Raw genomic sequence first — 16,821 nt, 5'->3', positions numbered from 1 at the left:
ACGCCGGGGACCCCCGCACCCGCGCCCCAAAACGCTGCAAGCCTCCAGCAGCGGCCCTGGGGCCGGCAGGGCAGCTCTCCGCCCGGTGCCGCCTCGCCCCGCGCGGTGCCAGGGCGGAGAAGGGTGGCACAAAGCCGTGACGTCAGAGCGGCGCTCGGGGAGAAATGCCATGACGTCATCCTGCTGCCGTCCCCGCGCGGGACGGGCGCCAGGAGCCGCGGCTGCCGCCGGTGCCCGCCCGGAGCCGCCCCCGCCGGGGCGGGTCGCGCAGCGCGGCGCGGCGCAGCGCAGCGCAGGGCGGGTCCCGGTCCCGGCGCAGAGCCGCTGCCGGGTGCGCTGGGCCCGGGCAGCCGCCGTGCCAGCAGCTCTCGGCGGGACGATGCGGATGGCGGTCGGTGCGGCAGCGGGCGAGGGGGCAGCGCAGAGCCCCGGCCCCGCCGCCGTGTCGCTGGGCTTGAGCGTGGCCGTGGTCTCCAGCCTGGTGAACGGCTCCACCTTCGTCCTGCAGAAGAAGGGGATCGTGCGGGCCCGCGGGCGAGGTAGGGGCCCCGGCGCTGCGGTGGCGGCGGGCGGGAGAGCTCCCCCGCCAGGGCCTTCCCAGGCTCCCTCTCCCCCCCGCACCGCCGTCTCCCCCCAGGAGCCTCCCGGGTCTCCGGAGCATCGCCCCCAGCACCGTGCGGGACGGGTCTCCCCGCCCCCGGAGCAGCCCGGCTTCCCACGGAGTCGCTCCCTTCCTTTACTGCCGCGCAAACCCCGCGGAAAGGCCGCGGCTGCTCCGCGCTGCGGCGGCGGCCGGCACGGGGGGATGGGGGTGCCGTGGGGCGCAGCCCGGGGGGTGCGCGGAGGACAGAGCCTCTGCCTGGGGGGTGACGGTGTCGCCTGGAACAGGGGACGCCTTCCAGGCGGTTGGACCGGGGGAACCCGCCTTAGTTTGTCACCTGAAGTGTGTTTGACATCAGAGGTCGATGACTGGACCGTGGCGTAAGGGATGTGTGTGATAAATTGCCGGAGACGGCAGGTGGAGAGCACCGGCGGTACATTAACGGAGACCTCAGCAACAGCTTCCCGATGCGTGGCCTGCTCACTGTCTCTCTGTCACGCTGTGATACAGCACCAGGGACGCGTGTGTGTGTGTGTGTGCGTGCATAGGTTTCTCTTGAGGTATTTTTGCGTACCTGTGGGACTTTTCTACCCGTTTCTCTGGCTCGGAGAGTTCCATGCCATGAACAGCACCAGCCCATCTCTTCCCTTGTACGTTCGAGCTCTTCCATGCACACACACCACAAGTTACATTAGTCACGTGGTGATTTCCTTTTGTAGAGAAGGCGCACCGGTAACATGAAATCAGTTCTTTATTTTTCATATTGAAATCCCATACCTCATTGTTTTCTCCTATGAACGTGTTCAGGAACCGACTGTGCTGCCTAGACAGTTTAGCCAAAGCAAAGCCATAAATTCACAGAGTGTGAATATCTGTGTTTTATTCTGAAACTGGAACTCCCCAAAACATGTAGCTTCTGATTAGCATTTGCTAGTTGCATCTTGATGCTTTCAATATGGAAAAATGCAATATATTTATTAATATTATGCTTTTATGTGAGGAGAAAGTTGTAAATGCAGGTAGCACAAGACCTTTTTATTGTATTTCTATGGTCAATAGTGATTTGTTTTACTGATGATGGTGTCTGTGTGTGTGTGTGAGCAGAGTTTCTCGGAACCCTTTCTTATGAAAAATCCTTGTTAGTGACCAGGACATTCTAGGTATTTTCTCTACATATGTATGTGTGTGTAAATACATATATACAGATACATGTGTTTGAGATGATTAGTGTTAAAGCAGCAGTACATTTCCAGTGCCTGCTGCATCTAGCGTGTTCAGGATGGATGCAGTGTGGCAGGGCAAGCTTGCAATTGTGTTACTACCAGCCGGCAGCCTGATCTAACAAGTTTATTTTGCATTTTCTGCAATGATTGTTACAGTTAAGGGCCTCAGACAAAGTACTGTTTTGCAAGCATAGCCATCTTGGAGGGAAAGGGAGACTGTAATCCATTTTTATTGTCCACAGAGAGATCACGTTTGCATCATAAGTACAAATCTTTTTTGCAAGGGAAACAATGAGAAAACACGAGACAAAGAAATGGTTTTCTATCCCAAGGCAGCTGAAGGAAGTTTGCCTTCTGCAGTATAGTTGGGTCTGGTTACTCCTGAAGAGCTTTTGGTGGAGCACTGGGTTAAGTGGGTGGTGGGCCTGTGCCTGCCTTCTCAGCGCTGGCAGCTGCAAAGCATCCTGTTCTGAAGATATTACTGATGTTTATTTGTGTTATCTTGCTGAGCAATTTGTAGTATTTCCTACTGCCTTGCTCAGTGTGGAGACATAAAGGCAAATACCCTTGGTATTTGGATTCTCTTTCATTAATCATAGAATTGGTTTGGTTGGAAAAGACCTTTAAGGTCATCAAGTCCAACTGATAACACAACACTGCCAAGTCCACCACTAAGCCATGTCCCTAAGAAACTCCTCTATGTGTCTTCTAAATACCCGCAGGGATGGTGACTCAACCACTTCCCTGGGCAGCCTGTTCCAATGCCCGGCAGCCATGAAGAAATTTTTCCTAATATCCAATCTAAACTTTCCCTGGTGCAACTTGAGGCCATTTCTTCTTGTCCTATCACTTGTTACTTGGGAGAAGAGACCAACCCCCTCCACGCTACAACCTCCTTTCAGGTGGCTGCAGAGAGTGATAAGGTCTCCCCTCAGCCTCCTTTTCTCCAGGCTGAACAGCCCCAGCTCCCTCAGCCGCTCCTCATCAGAATTGTGCTCCAGACCCCTCACCAGCTTTGTTGCCCTTCTCTGAACTCTCTCTAGCACCTCAATGTTTTTCCGGTAGCGAGGGGCCCAAAACTGAACATAGGATTCGAGGTATTGTGAAGCAGTGTGATTCTGCCTTGAATCTATCAGTCGGAGCTGGAAGTCCGAGATCATCCGTGTCAGATGATGTCTTTTTTCCACTGGCTTCAGTAGGTGTTGTATAATTAACAAGGAGGCACTTCTATCTTCTCTGTTGAATCAATAATATAGTATCAATGCAATTAGCAATTGTTGCTTAGTTAGAAACAGCAGTGGGTGACAAATATTTTGCAAAGTTATTTGAGTCAATATTTTCTATAATTTGTGCCCCCAACAGTGTTTTTATTTTATATGCAATAACAAAAGTCTGAAAAATTATTACACCCACTCTAAAGCTGGCCATTTTCATTAGTCATTTTCCATCTAATTTCAATTATATAGTGTTTTTTCCAAGCACTTCATATTTTATATGTCTCCAGAGTTATAGGTGACTGTGTTTTTCTTTCATTTGGGATTTCAGAGTAGGTACAATATTCCCTATTGCTCCAGCATCTCTCCAGAGAGCATCTTCCCAAATAAATGCAGAGCAGAACATAGGAGCATAACATGACGCTGAGGTCGTGGTCAGTGGTTGCCAGGTTTTAGTTTAGTAAGTCGTCGTTAGCCATGCTGTTCTACAAAACAAAAACTTATAAAATGTGGTACACAAGCTCACCTGGCACATCACAAGGCGAGAGCCTGTGATCTGATGATGAGCATAATAATCCTTGAGCTTGGGAGACACTAAGGTACAATCCATAGTTTTCAGTCCTCAGTTTGAACCATGGAAGTACGTCAGGAACTCAGAGGCTTCAATCATAGCATTTTCCAATGTTCAAATGCAGGAGGATCAGTCCACACTACGACACCACCAAAACTGCATTCGAAAACCATTTCTCTGCTACAGTTTCTCCAATGAAATTTCGTTGAGGCTATATTACCAAACTAACTGATCCAAATCATGTTTTGCTTCCATAGGTTTCCCATTCTCATAGTAGCATTTCTAATGTGGCATTAGAAACATTTAAATGTATGTTTCAATGGCACCCTGTGAAGCATTTGGTGACATTCTGGATGCTGCTTTAAGTATAATTATACTGTGTCAGTGATGCGTAAGTACTTCACTGGAAACCAGAACTTCTGACTAATATGTTGTCTTAAGAAGGTTCAACTTGGACACTTAGGTCAAATCCAAGCACCCTCTCTCTTGTTTTCTCCCATTCAGTTGTCTTGAAGAACGGGGTCAACATGGTCCTTAACAATTGAGACTGTTGACATTATTCTATTTCATAGTTCCAATTTTGCAATAATAAGTCTCCTTATACTTTATTTTCCAGGTACTTCGTACTTAACAGATATAGTATGGTGGTCTGGCACTATTGCAAGTAAGTATCTCAAAAGGTGTTGGGTTTTTTGTGTTTTGTTTTGTTTTTTTTAAGGGAGACATTGTGTTTAGATGGTGAAATGAGACATCAGGAAAACTGGGTTCTCATCTTGAATCTTACACTCACTTGTCATGAAGTTTCCATCTCTCTGAAGTATCCTACCTTTAGTAAACTCTCACTCTTGGCTACTGTGTCTGCTGGTGTCTGAGAAAGCAAAGAGCTGGGACAATCCCGAGTCAGACATCTTTCCAGATTTCCAAATTTGTTGGTACTTGCAGCTGTTGGCAGCCACATGGTGCTCTGACTCCGGTTCCTGCACAGTTTGTGTCTCTGGGTTGCACTGATCCACTTAGCTGTTAATAAAAGCCAAAGCTGAATAAGAAATTGTCGCTCTGCACAAAAGGGCTCATTGAACACATGTTATTTTTTTAGATCAGAAAGCACTTAGCCAGCCTCAACTGAAAAAGAAAAAATCCTTTTTGATTTCTAGTTTGACAGATAGAGTTTCGGTTTTGCTTTTAATCTACAAGATTAATGTGAAGCCTTGTGTGGTGCTGATATGAAATCAGTGTAATTCCACTCTTAGTATCTTTGTAAACTCTGCTCAGGCTAAGTTCACTCTCTGATGTGAATCCAGAGCATGGGGAGCAGCTTGCTTTCTCCTCTTGCAATTCAGCCCTAGTTCTACCCATGAGCTTAAAATCATACCTCACTTTTGGACTCTAACTCAGCCTTTTGTGAATTATCTGGAAATGTTCTAATGGTGTTTCTGAGAAGTATGAGTCCAATTGTGCCTGTTGTTTTGTGGCAAAAAGGTAAGCCTTTCTTTTTATTGTCTTAAAGCTATGCAAAAGGAACGGAAACTCAGAGATCTCCTGAAGGACAAAGTTCAGGGAAAGTGTAGGAACCAATAGAGATTCAGAGTAAAGTCCTCAGCTAATTTAACCTGATTTTAAGTAGCTTTTTATCAGCTTCCTCCTCTGCCAGGAACAATACTGCCTAAGTAGCAATAAATCCATGCATTGATCACTGCCATTTATCACTTGTGAGGCCCCCCCCCCCGTCTTGAATCTCTGAGCAGAAGGAGTTAAAATAAGAGAGGTTTTATTACAGGAGTTTATCTTGGCAAATCAGAGAAAACAATTTCATGCTTAAAAGAGCTGACTGAATTGAATGAAGGCAAAATAGCTGAAGGGGATGGTATCAGTTGGCTTTTGTCCATCAGCTAGGTGCAGGTATTTCAAAACCAAGCCTCAGTAAGTTTACACAGGAACCAAGGAAAGAATATCTTAAGGATGTTGTATATTCAGAATTGCAGGAGAATCACAAAACAGCAATAGCAAGAGCCAGGGAGGAACCTATGGGATGCAGAGAAAGTAGCAGTATCCCCAGCTAGCTGGGTGAAATTATAACAGCTGGTATAATTTTCTCAGGCAGGGTATTTGGAGTTAGGATGACTAACAAAACCTGCATGAACTCTGTCAACATGTTTTCACAACATTTGTTCGGATGGTGAACAAACATTGCTGTGTTGGTGTGCTGACTCAGCATAACACTGCCTAACCGTTTTGGGACCTTGGGATCCATTGGATTACTGAAGACTTGAAGGGCTACAGATTCTGCTAAAGGATTTTTTTTTTAAAGTCAAAAGAATAATAGCAGCGTATGTAGAAGTATTTCAATGAGCATTAAACTAAGTGCCTAATTAATTGGTTTCAGTGCAGGTTTTGATAGCAGCATAGATGTGGCTGGTTTTTATAATGGATACATGTATGTTAGTGTTTTATTGCAGATGGGGAATGCACTTGTGATGTGAAATCTCCTGTTTGTCTCCCCAGACTGGGTTTTATTTCATATTGTGGAGCAGTGTTGGAGCTCCTGAACTGGACTTTAAGATAAAACTGGGCTGGAAGGTGCACTCTAGGAACATGCCTAATGCACACCAGCTGCAAATAAACTTTCAGTCTGTGGGAGCAGGCTGAAGTTAGTCCAAAATAAAGCCTCTGACATGTGTAGAGCAGACATCTATTGCTGCACAGTTCTACTCATGGCCTCCTTGCTAATGTAGACACCTCAGTGTTCATCCAGATTTGTGTTGCAGTAATTTTGGGGGTATTGGTGCTCCTTTGGCAAGCTTAAAGCCTGGTGTGCCTTCCAGAGCTGAAGCCATGACTTGACTTAGAGCATTGATGTATCTGGAGAGGAATTTCTATCCAGAGAGAACTGGATAGGTTAACAGCAAAGGTCCTCAACGTCAGGTAGATGGTAACAATTACTGAGATTCTTTTTTTAATTGGTCTTAATTATTGCTGGTCTGTCATTCGTGGTGGTAAGAGACTTTTACTCCATGGTGATACTCAAAACTTCTGATAAGTTCAGTTGCCTTACAAATATGTGCAGTTTGAGGCTTCAGAGACCTAATTATGGACCAGTGTCGGTGCCATCTGTTAGGTTTCTTCGAACAGAAAAATAAGGCACTTGACCTCCAAAAAAGCAACGTGAGAGTCACTTGGAACTGTATGTAACCTGCAGAAATGCAGCATGCCAGCTGTGCCTCATCCTCCGTGAAAGATCTGCCCCAGTGCCTTCAGATGCCTTGAAGATAATGTCAAAGTCGCCATGCAGGTCTGGTGAACACCAAGCCTGAGGCTGATAGCTGAGTTACCCTGTTCCCAGGGGCAAGGGGAATTCAGGAGACCACCACTGACTCTTATGCTCTAGAAATGCTGCTCATTAACTTCTCTGGCCCACTCCTCCACATAGAGAAAGACCCAGTGAATTGAATTAGTGTAATTTTGCCACACTCTGCAGTTTTGTAAGTTTGTTTGTGTCCTTTCCTGCAGGTTACACAGGTCTTCAGCTCTACTGATAACGTGGGCTAATTTGGTAAATTAATTAATGTTTGCACAGTGCTTTGCAGAGGCAAAGAACAGGATGATGGTAATGATATTTGATAGTTGAGTGCAATACCAGCCTGAGCATAAAAACAGCTTGGATTCTTAAAATGTTTTTAAATGCTGATAATGGCTCTTAAAATCAACTGGAAATTCGAGCTGTTTGTAATTTGTGTTCAGCCTCAAGGTTCTTGCCAGTTACCACAGACCCTGTGACTATGCAGGCACCATGTTGACCCATTGTAAACTTGCCAGAACTTGCAAAACCATCCAGCTTTTCTTTTTTCACTGAAAACTTGAACACATGAACTGTTTATCACAGCTGTGATGTGCAATACTGTGGTGCATTTTGGAATTTGTTTTTATTGGGGGAAAGAAAAAAATTGAGATTGTGAGGCTGTTCTTGTGACTTGTCAAGGATCTGTTCTTTTTACAGTGGTCAGGAATGACTTTTGATGCTATATAGTGTTGTGAAAATTTGATGCGGTCTACTGTATATTGAAGAGTCTTTATGCATGTGCTTAGTATTTCATTATTATATTCCTTTCCTCAGTACTGTCCTTATTTTACCACGCAAAAGTAACACTGCTGTTAGAACTATAACCAAGTGCATTTGTGCCACATGTTTGCATGTTCTAAAGCTGAAATCATGGATTATATATACTTTTAACCATTCTCATATAAAAATATTTGAGTGTAATATTGAGATATTTGAGAGTAATCAATGAGTGCTTGTAATTCATAGTCTTATTTATATTCAACTAAGAGAAGTTGCAAATGAGATTATATACTGTGCCCCCTTGGATCTTCTTGTGTGGCAAATATAAATTGTGTATTAAAAAATAGTTTAAAAATATAGAAAATTCCATTCATTTTGTTTAAGGGCAAAATTAACAGAGCTAAGCAAATCTCTAACATCTGTTTTCCAGTCTTTCCCAAACAGTATTGGGTAAGTTTTCATTGCTTCTTTTTACAAAGGGATTTAAAGGCTTATTTCTGGTTCTGTTGGCAGTGGCTCTGGGTCAAATAGGGAATTTCTTGGCCTACACTGCAGTCCCAACTGTGCTAGTGACGCCCTTGGGAGCTCTTGGCGTTCCATTTGGGTAAGAGTTTGCTTTTTTTGTTTTATCTGAGTGTTGTTACTACTTAATGAAATGCCAGATGGACTCCAGTGATGACTGGAGGTCCACTCAGAAGATGTCAGGCTTATGGCTGTTAACGATGTGTTATAATGTCACCTATTCCTGTTTTCCCCAGCAAAGTGGTGGGAGAGGAAGGCAGTGGTGAAGAAAGGATCCCTGAGCATCATCTGCTTTAACTGTCACTATGATCTGGAACAGATAAACATCTATATTTCCCCCCACCCCCCTTCACTATGGTTATTCTGGACTCTTCTGCCTTTCTCTTATTCACAGTTCCCTTATCATGTAGATCTTTCCTTTTGTCTCGCATTCTTTCTCTCCCCTGCTATCCACAGCCCACATGTGTCTATTGATGCTGATTTTCATTTATTTGGATTTGGCCCCATTTCCTGAAGCGAGGGAGTCCCTTGCATATGCATGCCCACAGCTTCTTGAATGTCGTGTTCACGGGAGGAGAGGGAATAAAAAGGGCAGTGAGTGTTCCTAAAAGGACTTTAAAATGCAACTAAATGTTTTGTGAATAGCTAAACTACAGTTGTGAAGCTGCTGCAGTGAAAAAGTACAGTTATTTAAAAACAAAGCTGTGAATTCCCTCCAGATTTTTCTGTTGCCTACTGTTCTTTGTTGAATTGTGCGTCTGCACACTGGTCGTCTACTTCAGAGTGTAGATTGCTTTGTATTTGCTCCATGGCTGTCTTTAGCTTTATACACTATGAAGCACACTGATGGTGCTCTACTTACAACCTATTATTTTATCCTAGGCCACATAATTTTGTGTATCTTAGTCAGCTACATGTCTGAGCTGAGCCCTGTGATCTTTGTAACCAGAAGTCACTTTTATCTCACGACTGTGTAGCACCTATAAAATGGGGCTTTGTGACAGCTAAATTGTTAATGGATAGGTATCTGCCTCAGGGGTGTCAGATGCCTCATCTGGGGGTTATGATTTTTGGGGAGGGGGTGATGTGCTGCTGGGTTTTGGGGTGGGTTTGGTTTGGTTTGTGGGTTGGTTTTTTAGTTGTTGTTTCGGTTTGATTTGTTTGTGGATGTGTGGGGGGGTTTGTCTGGTTGTTTGTTTGGGTTTTTTGTGTGTGTTTTTGTTCTTGTTTTTGTTGTTGTTGTTTTTAATCCTGAAAGGAGAGATCAAGGATTGAGTAAGACTGAGACTAGATGAATCTTTCCTAAGATAAGTCAGAAATGCATTTTGGGGATCTGCCAACATTTGGTTGAAAATCCACCAACATTTGATAGTGTTCCTTTAAGAGGGGAATTCATGTGGTACATTACTGTCGGAGCATTATTAACAGGATGTAGTGAAACTTATGATTTTCTTCCTCTTTGTGAAAGGTCAATTTTAGCTTCTTACTTACTGAAAGAAAAACTGAACATTCTTGGCAAGCTGGGATGTTTGCTGAGCTGCGCTGGGTCTGTTGTTCTCATCATCCATTCCCCGAAGTCCGAGAGTGTAACAACTCAGGCTGAGCTTGAAGAGAAGCTTACAAATCCAGGTACTTTCTTCTTTTATTAACTCATAATAATTGTTTAGAGATTGATCAAGAGCATGTGGGAGGAGTAGGCTTACTACTTCCATCAGGTAGGAAAATTGACTTCTGAAGAAACCATGACATGACAGAAGCAAACCACTACAGCTTTTGTGTAGGAAAACGATGCCCGGCTGTACTTGGACCTCATCAGATTTATTGATACATGTGTGCATAAAGGAAAGTGTGGTTACTTTTGAAAACATTATCCTGGACAGGAAGCTCAGAACAATGGCCATTTGAACTTGAAATTTTCTAAAATTGTGAAAAAACATATCTTGCTACTTAGAGATAAAAGGTATAATTCTAGGATCTCAATTTAGGTTGTTTTATACAAAACAAAAAATTTTGTTTGTCTTTTGTTCTTTAATTCTGCATTTGTGTTTTTATTAAAAGTCTGTATTAGATACCAGCTAAGTTCCAAGCAGATTTCTTTGCAAAATAAAGGTGTGTAGAAATACGCTGTTGAGACGTGCTAATACATGCCAGACCCACTTTTATTTTTTCTTGCAGAAGAGCTAAACTGTGAACTATTGCTATTTCCTGTAATTGCTTTAGGTGAGAGAAACTCAAACATGATAACGTTAGCTATCCAAAAAATTTGCAAAAAAAACCCAAAGCAACAAATACCCCAGTCTAAATGTACCATTTCTGTCTGACCAAAAGGAATTAGAAATATGTTTCTTTAAATGTAAAACTGTAAAGCATGAAATGTTTTTCACCAGTCTAATCTGTGTACTGATGCTGTAATGTAAATGATACGGCATTCCAGTTCTTCCAGCTCTCCTTACTGATCTCAGTCACCTTAATGGGATCTAACTTTATGTTTAAGCTCTTTGCTGGATCCATGCATCATGCTTTATTGAACTGGTTATTAATGACATGTTATCACTGTTGCTGTCGTAGAGGGCTTTAAGGACTATAGTCCACATGGAAGAGAGAATAAAATTTAAAAAGATATCTTAAATCCAGTTCAAATGTGCAAGTGTGTATTTGACTACACGATTTTTTTTTTACCCAAAGAATATGACATCAGTTGCAGTGCCCACAACATCTCTAAAAGCTCAGTGATTTGGATCTATATTCTATAGCAAACCTTAATCCTCGTGTATACCTGAACTATGACATGATTTGCCTGCTAAAATCTTTAGAAGACCAAGTGTTCTCACCTTGCTGTTATCTTGTTTTCTTTTTGTTTTCCAGTTTTTGTGGGTTATCTCTGCATAGTGCTGCTTATGCTTCTCCTGCTTATCTTCTGGATAGCTCCAGCTCATGGACCTACTAATATCATGGTTTACATCAGTATTTGTTCTCTGTTGGGCAGCTTCACAGTTCCCAGCACAAAAGGCATTGGGCTGGCTGCTCAAGATATCTTTCACAATAACCCCTCGAGTCAAAGGGCTCTGTACCTCTGTCTGGTACTCCTGGCAGTATTAGGATGTAGCATTATCATTCAGTTCAGATACATCAATAAGGCACTGGAATGTTTCGACTCCTCTGTGTTTGGTGCCATCTACTACGTTGTGTTTACCACCCTAGTCCTGCTGGCCTCAGCCATCCTTTTCAGGGAATGGAGTAATGTAGGGGTGGTAGATTTCTTGGGAATGGCTTGTGGCTTCACCACAGTATCTATTGGAATTGTTCTTATACAAGTCTTCAAGGAATTCAACTTCAATATCGGCGATTTAAATAAACCTAACATGAAGACAGATTAAAATATTTTTTTGAGGGGAAACTGGATGGCTCAGGGAAGGATGCAGAGCCTTTCGTTTCTAGGTCACTGATTCAAACATGGTTCAGGTTAGTAGTTACCCTCTAACGATTTGGTGGCCTACATGAATGAATTGGAGGCCTCCATCCAGTTTCAAAGGAACAGTTGTCCGTGTACCCCAGTCCACACAATAAATGACCTTAATTGGAACCACTGATTGAGTCAGCATAGAGACCGATGTATTTCCTTACTGTAAAAGGTAATCCATCAGAAAAGATCTGGAGATAATCTGACAGACCTGTGTGCGACAGTTTGTATTGTGGCTTCTGAGGTACCGTTTCTATAGGCAGAGAACATCAGTTTCTAATGCACTCAATCTGACACCTTTCATGAGTGATGTATACCTTTAAAATATGGGGGGGGAAAAGTGAGTGGAACAATGTGTTAATCTCAATATAGCAATGTGTTCTCCACCAAGGCTGTGAATTCTGAGATGAATGTTGGTTGAACCATAGACTGCAGATTTGTCCTTTTTAGTGACTGTCTCAGCAACTTGGTCTGCCCTATGGTGAAGACACTGGGGAGTTTTAAATTGAATTATTTCTACAGAGCAGTGGATCCTTAAAAATCTTTCACTAATTACTTATTAGCTGATGGTAGTGTCCAGGTATGCATTTTTCTTTGTAACTTACGTGCATTAAGACATACCGCATTCATCTGAGAGTTTTTAATTGGGAGCAGAGAGAGACTGTGAAGGATGTGGAAATTATGCACAGACTCATTGCATATATGGTGGCTTATTTGTAAGCAGCTCAGAACTATTTCAGTGCCTTTGTAATCCGAAAATACTGCATAAATGTGAATGTATTTGTTTCAGATGGCCTATACCAGTTTAATAATTCTATTTCAGTGTCTATAATATTGGACTGTACTCAAATTCTAACCACATAAAGCATCCAGAAGGAGCCACACATTTCTGGAAGAATTTACAAACCTGAACTGAAACTTTTAGATGCCTTGACAGCTTCTGAAAAACCTATAGTCCTAATGGGAAGAAGTAATCAAAATTCAGAGAGAACAGCGTGAGATTTCTCATGGCTCAAAAAAAAGATGGTCTGATCCTCTTGTAACATGGGAAAAGGAGGTTAAAGACTGAAAAAGCATAGACCTTCAGAGAGCTGAGCTGCAGATATCCAACAGGGATATACGTTCAGACCCACTAATCTACTGGCCTGTGTGAACAGTTCAGCAATAATATTTTGTCAAGTAGTACAAATAGCTTAAGCTATGACTGAAATGATTCTGAACTGTTTGGTTTAAACAATTTAGAGAATACTGAAACAGGAAAGAAATAGTTAACTTTCATGCTGTACTTACAATTGGTAGTTAAAACATCCCAAGTCAAAAACTGGTAAGGAAAGCTTGAAAAGTAACAAATGTTTGTTTCCATTTAAGTACAAAAATTAAAGGGAACAGTGGAATTCAACATCTCTAGTTCAGAGTATCTCCCGAAACAAATAAAAAAAACCCAATGCAATTATGAGATAGCATTTGAAAAAGTTCATGACACTTTATCAAGAAATCATGAATGTAGGTTTGTCGCTGGCTGAAAGGAATGAGGATGTTGATTAATGGGGAGTAATACTGTCCATTCTGGTGATATTTTTTGTTGACCTGAATTAATGTTACCTTAAAACTCAGCCTCCATTTTCATTTAAAAGGAATGTTACAAGCCCTTCTGATGGCAGCAATAATCATCAACAGTCAATCCTAAAGATTTAGTATTCTGAAAGGACTATTCTGAGGGAGTAACAGCCCCACTATGTTATTTGGAAGCTTGTTTTATAACTCCAAATTGAGGGGGGAATGGCTCTGAGATGGCAGAAATGCACATTGTTATAGGCAAACACAGAAACCAGGTATCTTACTGAAATAAAATAGCACTAGCAGAGAAGAAGCCATCTTCATGGATTTTCAAATATTGTGTATGGCTTCTAGAAAGTTTGAGAATTGTAGGTGAGGGGAATTGGACTATGAAGGCTGGTTAAACTAACCTTTGTCCACTGCTGATTGGAAGATGCTAACTTGGTTGTCAGCAGACAGTTATGTTTTGTCGTATTATTTCCCTTTTTTCTGATTGAAACTGGAATTGTACATAAGTAATGAGACCTGGAGTGAGCTAGTTTTTAAAACAATGTTAGTCATTTTCTGACTAAGCAGACAAGTTCTCTTTTCAAAATTCAAATTTAGAGTTCATGAGTTGCATGTTGGTTTTGTACTAGCCTTTAATCTCTGAAGACATCTGTGAAAATTTTAGGTTAGAATGGAAATGACTGTGGTCTCATCTTACACCTCCTTTAGCCATATTTGTTTGTCTTGTTTTGCTTTAAAATTCATTCCTATTTATTTAGAAAGTGCCTATCCTCCTATGTTAATGTGTATGCAAATTATTAGTAAATATTAGATTCAAAATATCTTGCCTGCCCTGTCTAAACCTTGCCATTTTCTGCACCGGACACACATAAGTTTACTCAATAAGCACTTACTATGCAGAGTAAGAATAAAGTAGCAGCCGTGTTCTGTGGTCCTCTGACCATCCTTACAGCTGGTAGATATCTGCATAGGCTCCTTCTCTTCTCCCCAGCTGCTCTGCATCTGTGATGAGCTTTCTAGAGATGTCTAGTTAACCTCGTTCTTTAAAACACAGATGTCAAAAGCCAGCACATAAGAAATTCTTGTGGCCTTGCACATTATTTATATCTGCAGCCTTTTACATCATGAATGGTAAATAATGGAAACCTTTATTTTTGCTACTTTGTTCAGTATGTAGCAGTGTTATTTGGAGTTCTGCTGTACCTGGATCTGGTTCAGTACCAACTTTAGAAATGTATTAGCATTTTCTGTTGTCACTGTTGGTATGATTCTTCTTCCCTCCATCCCACGTCCTCCTCCTTTTAGGCGTCCTACCCTTTTTAGTCCCATTGCTCTTCTGATTTAAAAAGAGGCACTGTTGAAGTTGAATTTTAGCTATTCCCTCCTTTTTTACCCCTTTGACAAGTAAGCACTTTGAATAAGACAGATATCCGAGTTCCATCATCTCAGGGAGCACATGTGCATAGTTGCCTCCTGAGCTTTGGTGTCCCTCATGGGTCTGCCCTTTCCACATTCTCTTTGCATTACATCTATCGGTAGCTATGAGCCAGATGACATCAGTTCTGATTCCAAAGTAGAAGTGGGAGAGGCTATGCATACAAAAAGTGGACTCATTACAGTGGTGGGATGTATTTGAATTAAATTCCAATCCACATGAAGGGTGTTTCACTCTGGATGTCTGGCTTCTGTTCTGCTTGTCAAACTTACTTACTTGGTACTCACTTGAAGATAGCTTTTTAATCATTATCCCTTCAGTGTATGGAGGATTTACACATCAGTCTCAATCTTTATTAGGTGTCAAACACAAGAATCCCGCAAATGTTCAGTAGGAGAATAGGAACCTTTTTGATACAACCAAAAAAAAAAGTTGTTACACCTTAAATACTTATGTAAAAAGGAAAAATATCTAAACAAGTTATCTGCTGTATTGACTTTCCAGGACTCTGTATGTGTAAATAGAGCCTATTTATTAGTGAGCTGCAACTAACATTAACAAGAGCCTGTCATATCACAGTTTGACAAGTGAGACTTCCTATTAATAACCTTGGTTTATATTGAAAATAGGTATTTTTCTGGCGTAACTAGCACTGAAAAATGAAAACACTGGATTTTATTTGTTGAAATACCAGAATTGGAGGTGTAGCTTTCCTTTTTATTTAAAAACAGAAGGTTTGTATTTGAAGAAAGATTTTGAGTTATTAAATATGGGGTACTAAAACCAGGCTGTTGTTTGCACGTTATACCACTCTCACCTTCTTGTTTAATAAATATAAAACATCAAGGAGTCTACAGTTCCTCCATTTTCTTGAGATGGTGTAACTGCTGAAATTTTGCTGTAAAATCAAATGTTATCAAATGTTTATCTATTACCTGCTATCTTTTCTTTACAAAGATTAGTCTTTTGTAATAATTTTTTGGTGCTACCAAATGCAGGCTAAAGTGATTGCAGAATTTTAGTGTGTACGATGTTAGACACCAATCATGTCAACAGTTAGTAGTACCCAAGTGTTTTAGACAGCAGTTTTGAAACATTGTAGATTAAGAAATCAGGGGTTTTTAAGCTACAGCTAAGTTTCTTTTATGGTTTTTCTGTTGTGTTCCCTCACCCCCAGACAGTTGCTCTACAAAATGGAAAATATTACACAAAAGGGGTATTTTAAAATCAAATCTTTTTCAACTGTGGAACTTCTTTTTAAACCTTTTTTTTTTTTTTTTTTCTTGGAATGTAAAAAATAGTTCTAATGGGATATGGGGAAAAGGTGGATGGCAACAAACATACAGTGGCAGGTTTGGTTGCTTCAATGCTGTTGCAATATAGTTACTACAGATCACATAAAAATGGTTTATTTTATTAGCTTCCAAATAATGTATATATATATATTTGTTAATGGCTTACAAGTCAAGCTTACTCACTTTGCTTTTTAAGAAATAGTTATAGGCATGTTGTATTTGCCTTGTGTAAATTATAAAAGGCTATTTATTAAGTTTTCTGATAACTAATCTATTTATTAACCTGTATTGTTTTAAAATAAATGATTTATTTCTAGCTCAATGCTTGTTTCCTGACTCCTCCTCTTCATCACTGTTGTGATTTATAGAATCATGGAATAGTTTGGGTTGGAAGGGACCCTCAAAGGTCATCCAGCCCAACCCCCTGCACTGAGCAGGTTCATCTTCAACTAGATCAGGTTGCTCAGAGCCCCATCCAGCCTGGCCTGGAATGTCTCCAGGGATGGGGCATCTACCACCTCTCTGGGAAACCTGGGCCAGTGTTTCACCACCCTCAGTGTAAAATTTTTTTCCTCATGTCTGGCCTGAATCTCCCCTCTTTTAGTTTAAAACCATTGCCCCTTGTCCTATGATGACAACAGGCCCTGCTAAGAAGTCTGTCCCCATCTTTCTTATACATTTTTTTCTTTGAAGTACTGAAAGGCCACAATAAGGTCTCCCTGGAGCCTTCTCTTCTGCAAGCTGAACAACCCCAACTCTCTCAGCCTGTCCTCACAGCAGAGCTGTTCCAGCCCTCTGATCGTTTTCGTGTTGCTCCTCTGGCCCCTCTCCAGCAGGTCCATGTCTCTCCTGTACTGAGGGCTCCAGAGCTGGACAC

The 16,821-nt window shown here is 41.6% G+C and overlaps 1 protein-coding gene across 1 annotated transcript; it reads left to right on the top strand.

Annotated features, from left to right (window-relative positions):
• The first annotated feature begins 327 nt into the window (after positions 1–327).
• NIPA1 (NIPA magnesium transporter 1) lies at positions 328–16,266 on the top strand. Its single transcript, XM_065075145.1, has 5 exons — positions 328–539; positions 4,226–4,273; positions 8,180–8,270; positions 9,657–9,817; positions 11,054–16,266. The coding sequence occupies exons 1-5, from the start codon at positions 380–382 to the stop codon at positions 11,563–11,565; spliced, it is 972 nt and encodes a 323-aa protein (XP_064931217.1). The 5' UTR covers positions 328–379; the 3' UTR covers positions 11,566–16,266.
• The last annotated feature ends 555 nt before the right edge of the window (positions 16,267–16,821 follow it).

Source organism: Columba livia, chromosome 1, assembly GCF_036013475.1.
Source record: "Columba livia isolate bColLiv1 breed racing homer chromosome 1, bColLiv1.pat.W.v2, whole genome shotgun sequence".
NCBI classification, from domain to species: Eukaryota; Metazoa; Chordata; class Aves; order Columbiformes; family Columbidae; genus Columba; species Columba livia.
Note: the sequence above shows the minus strand (reverse complement) of the source record. Positions and strands in the feature narration are given on the sequence as shown.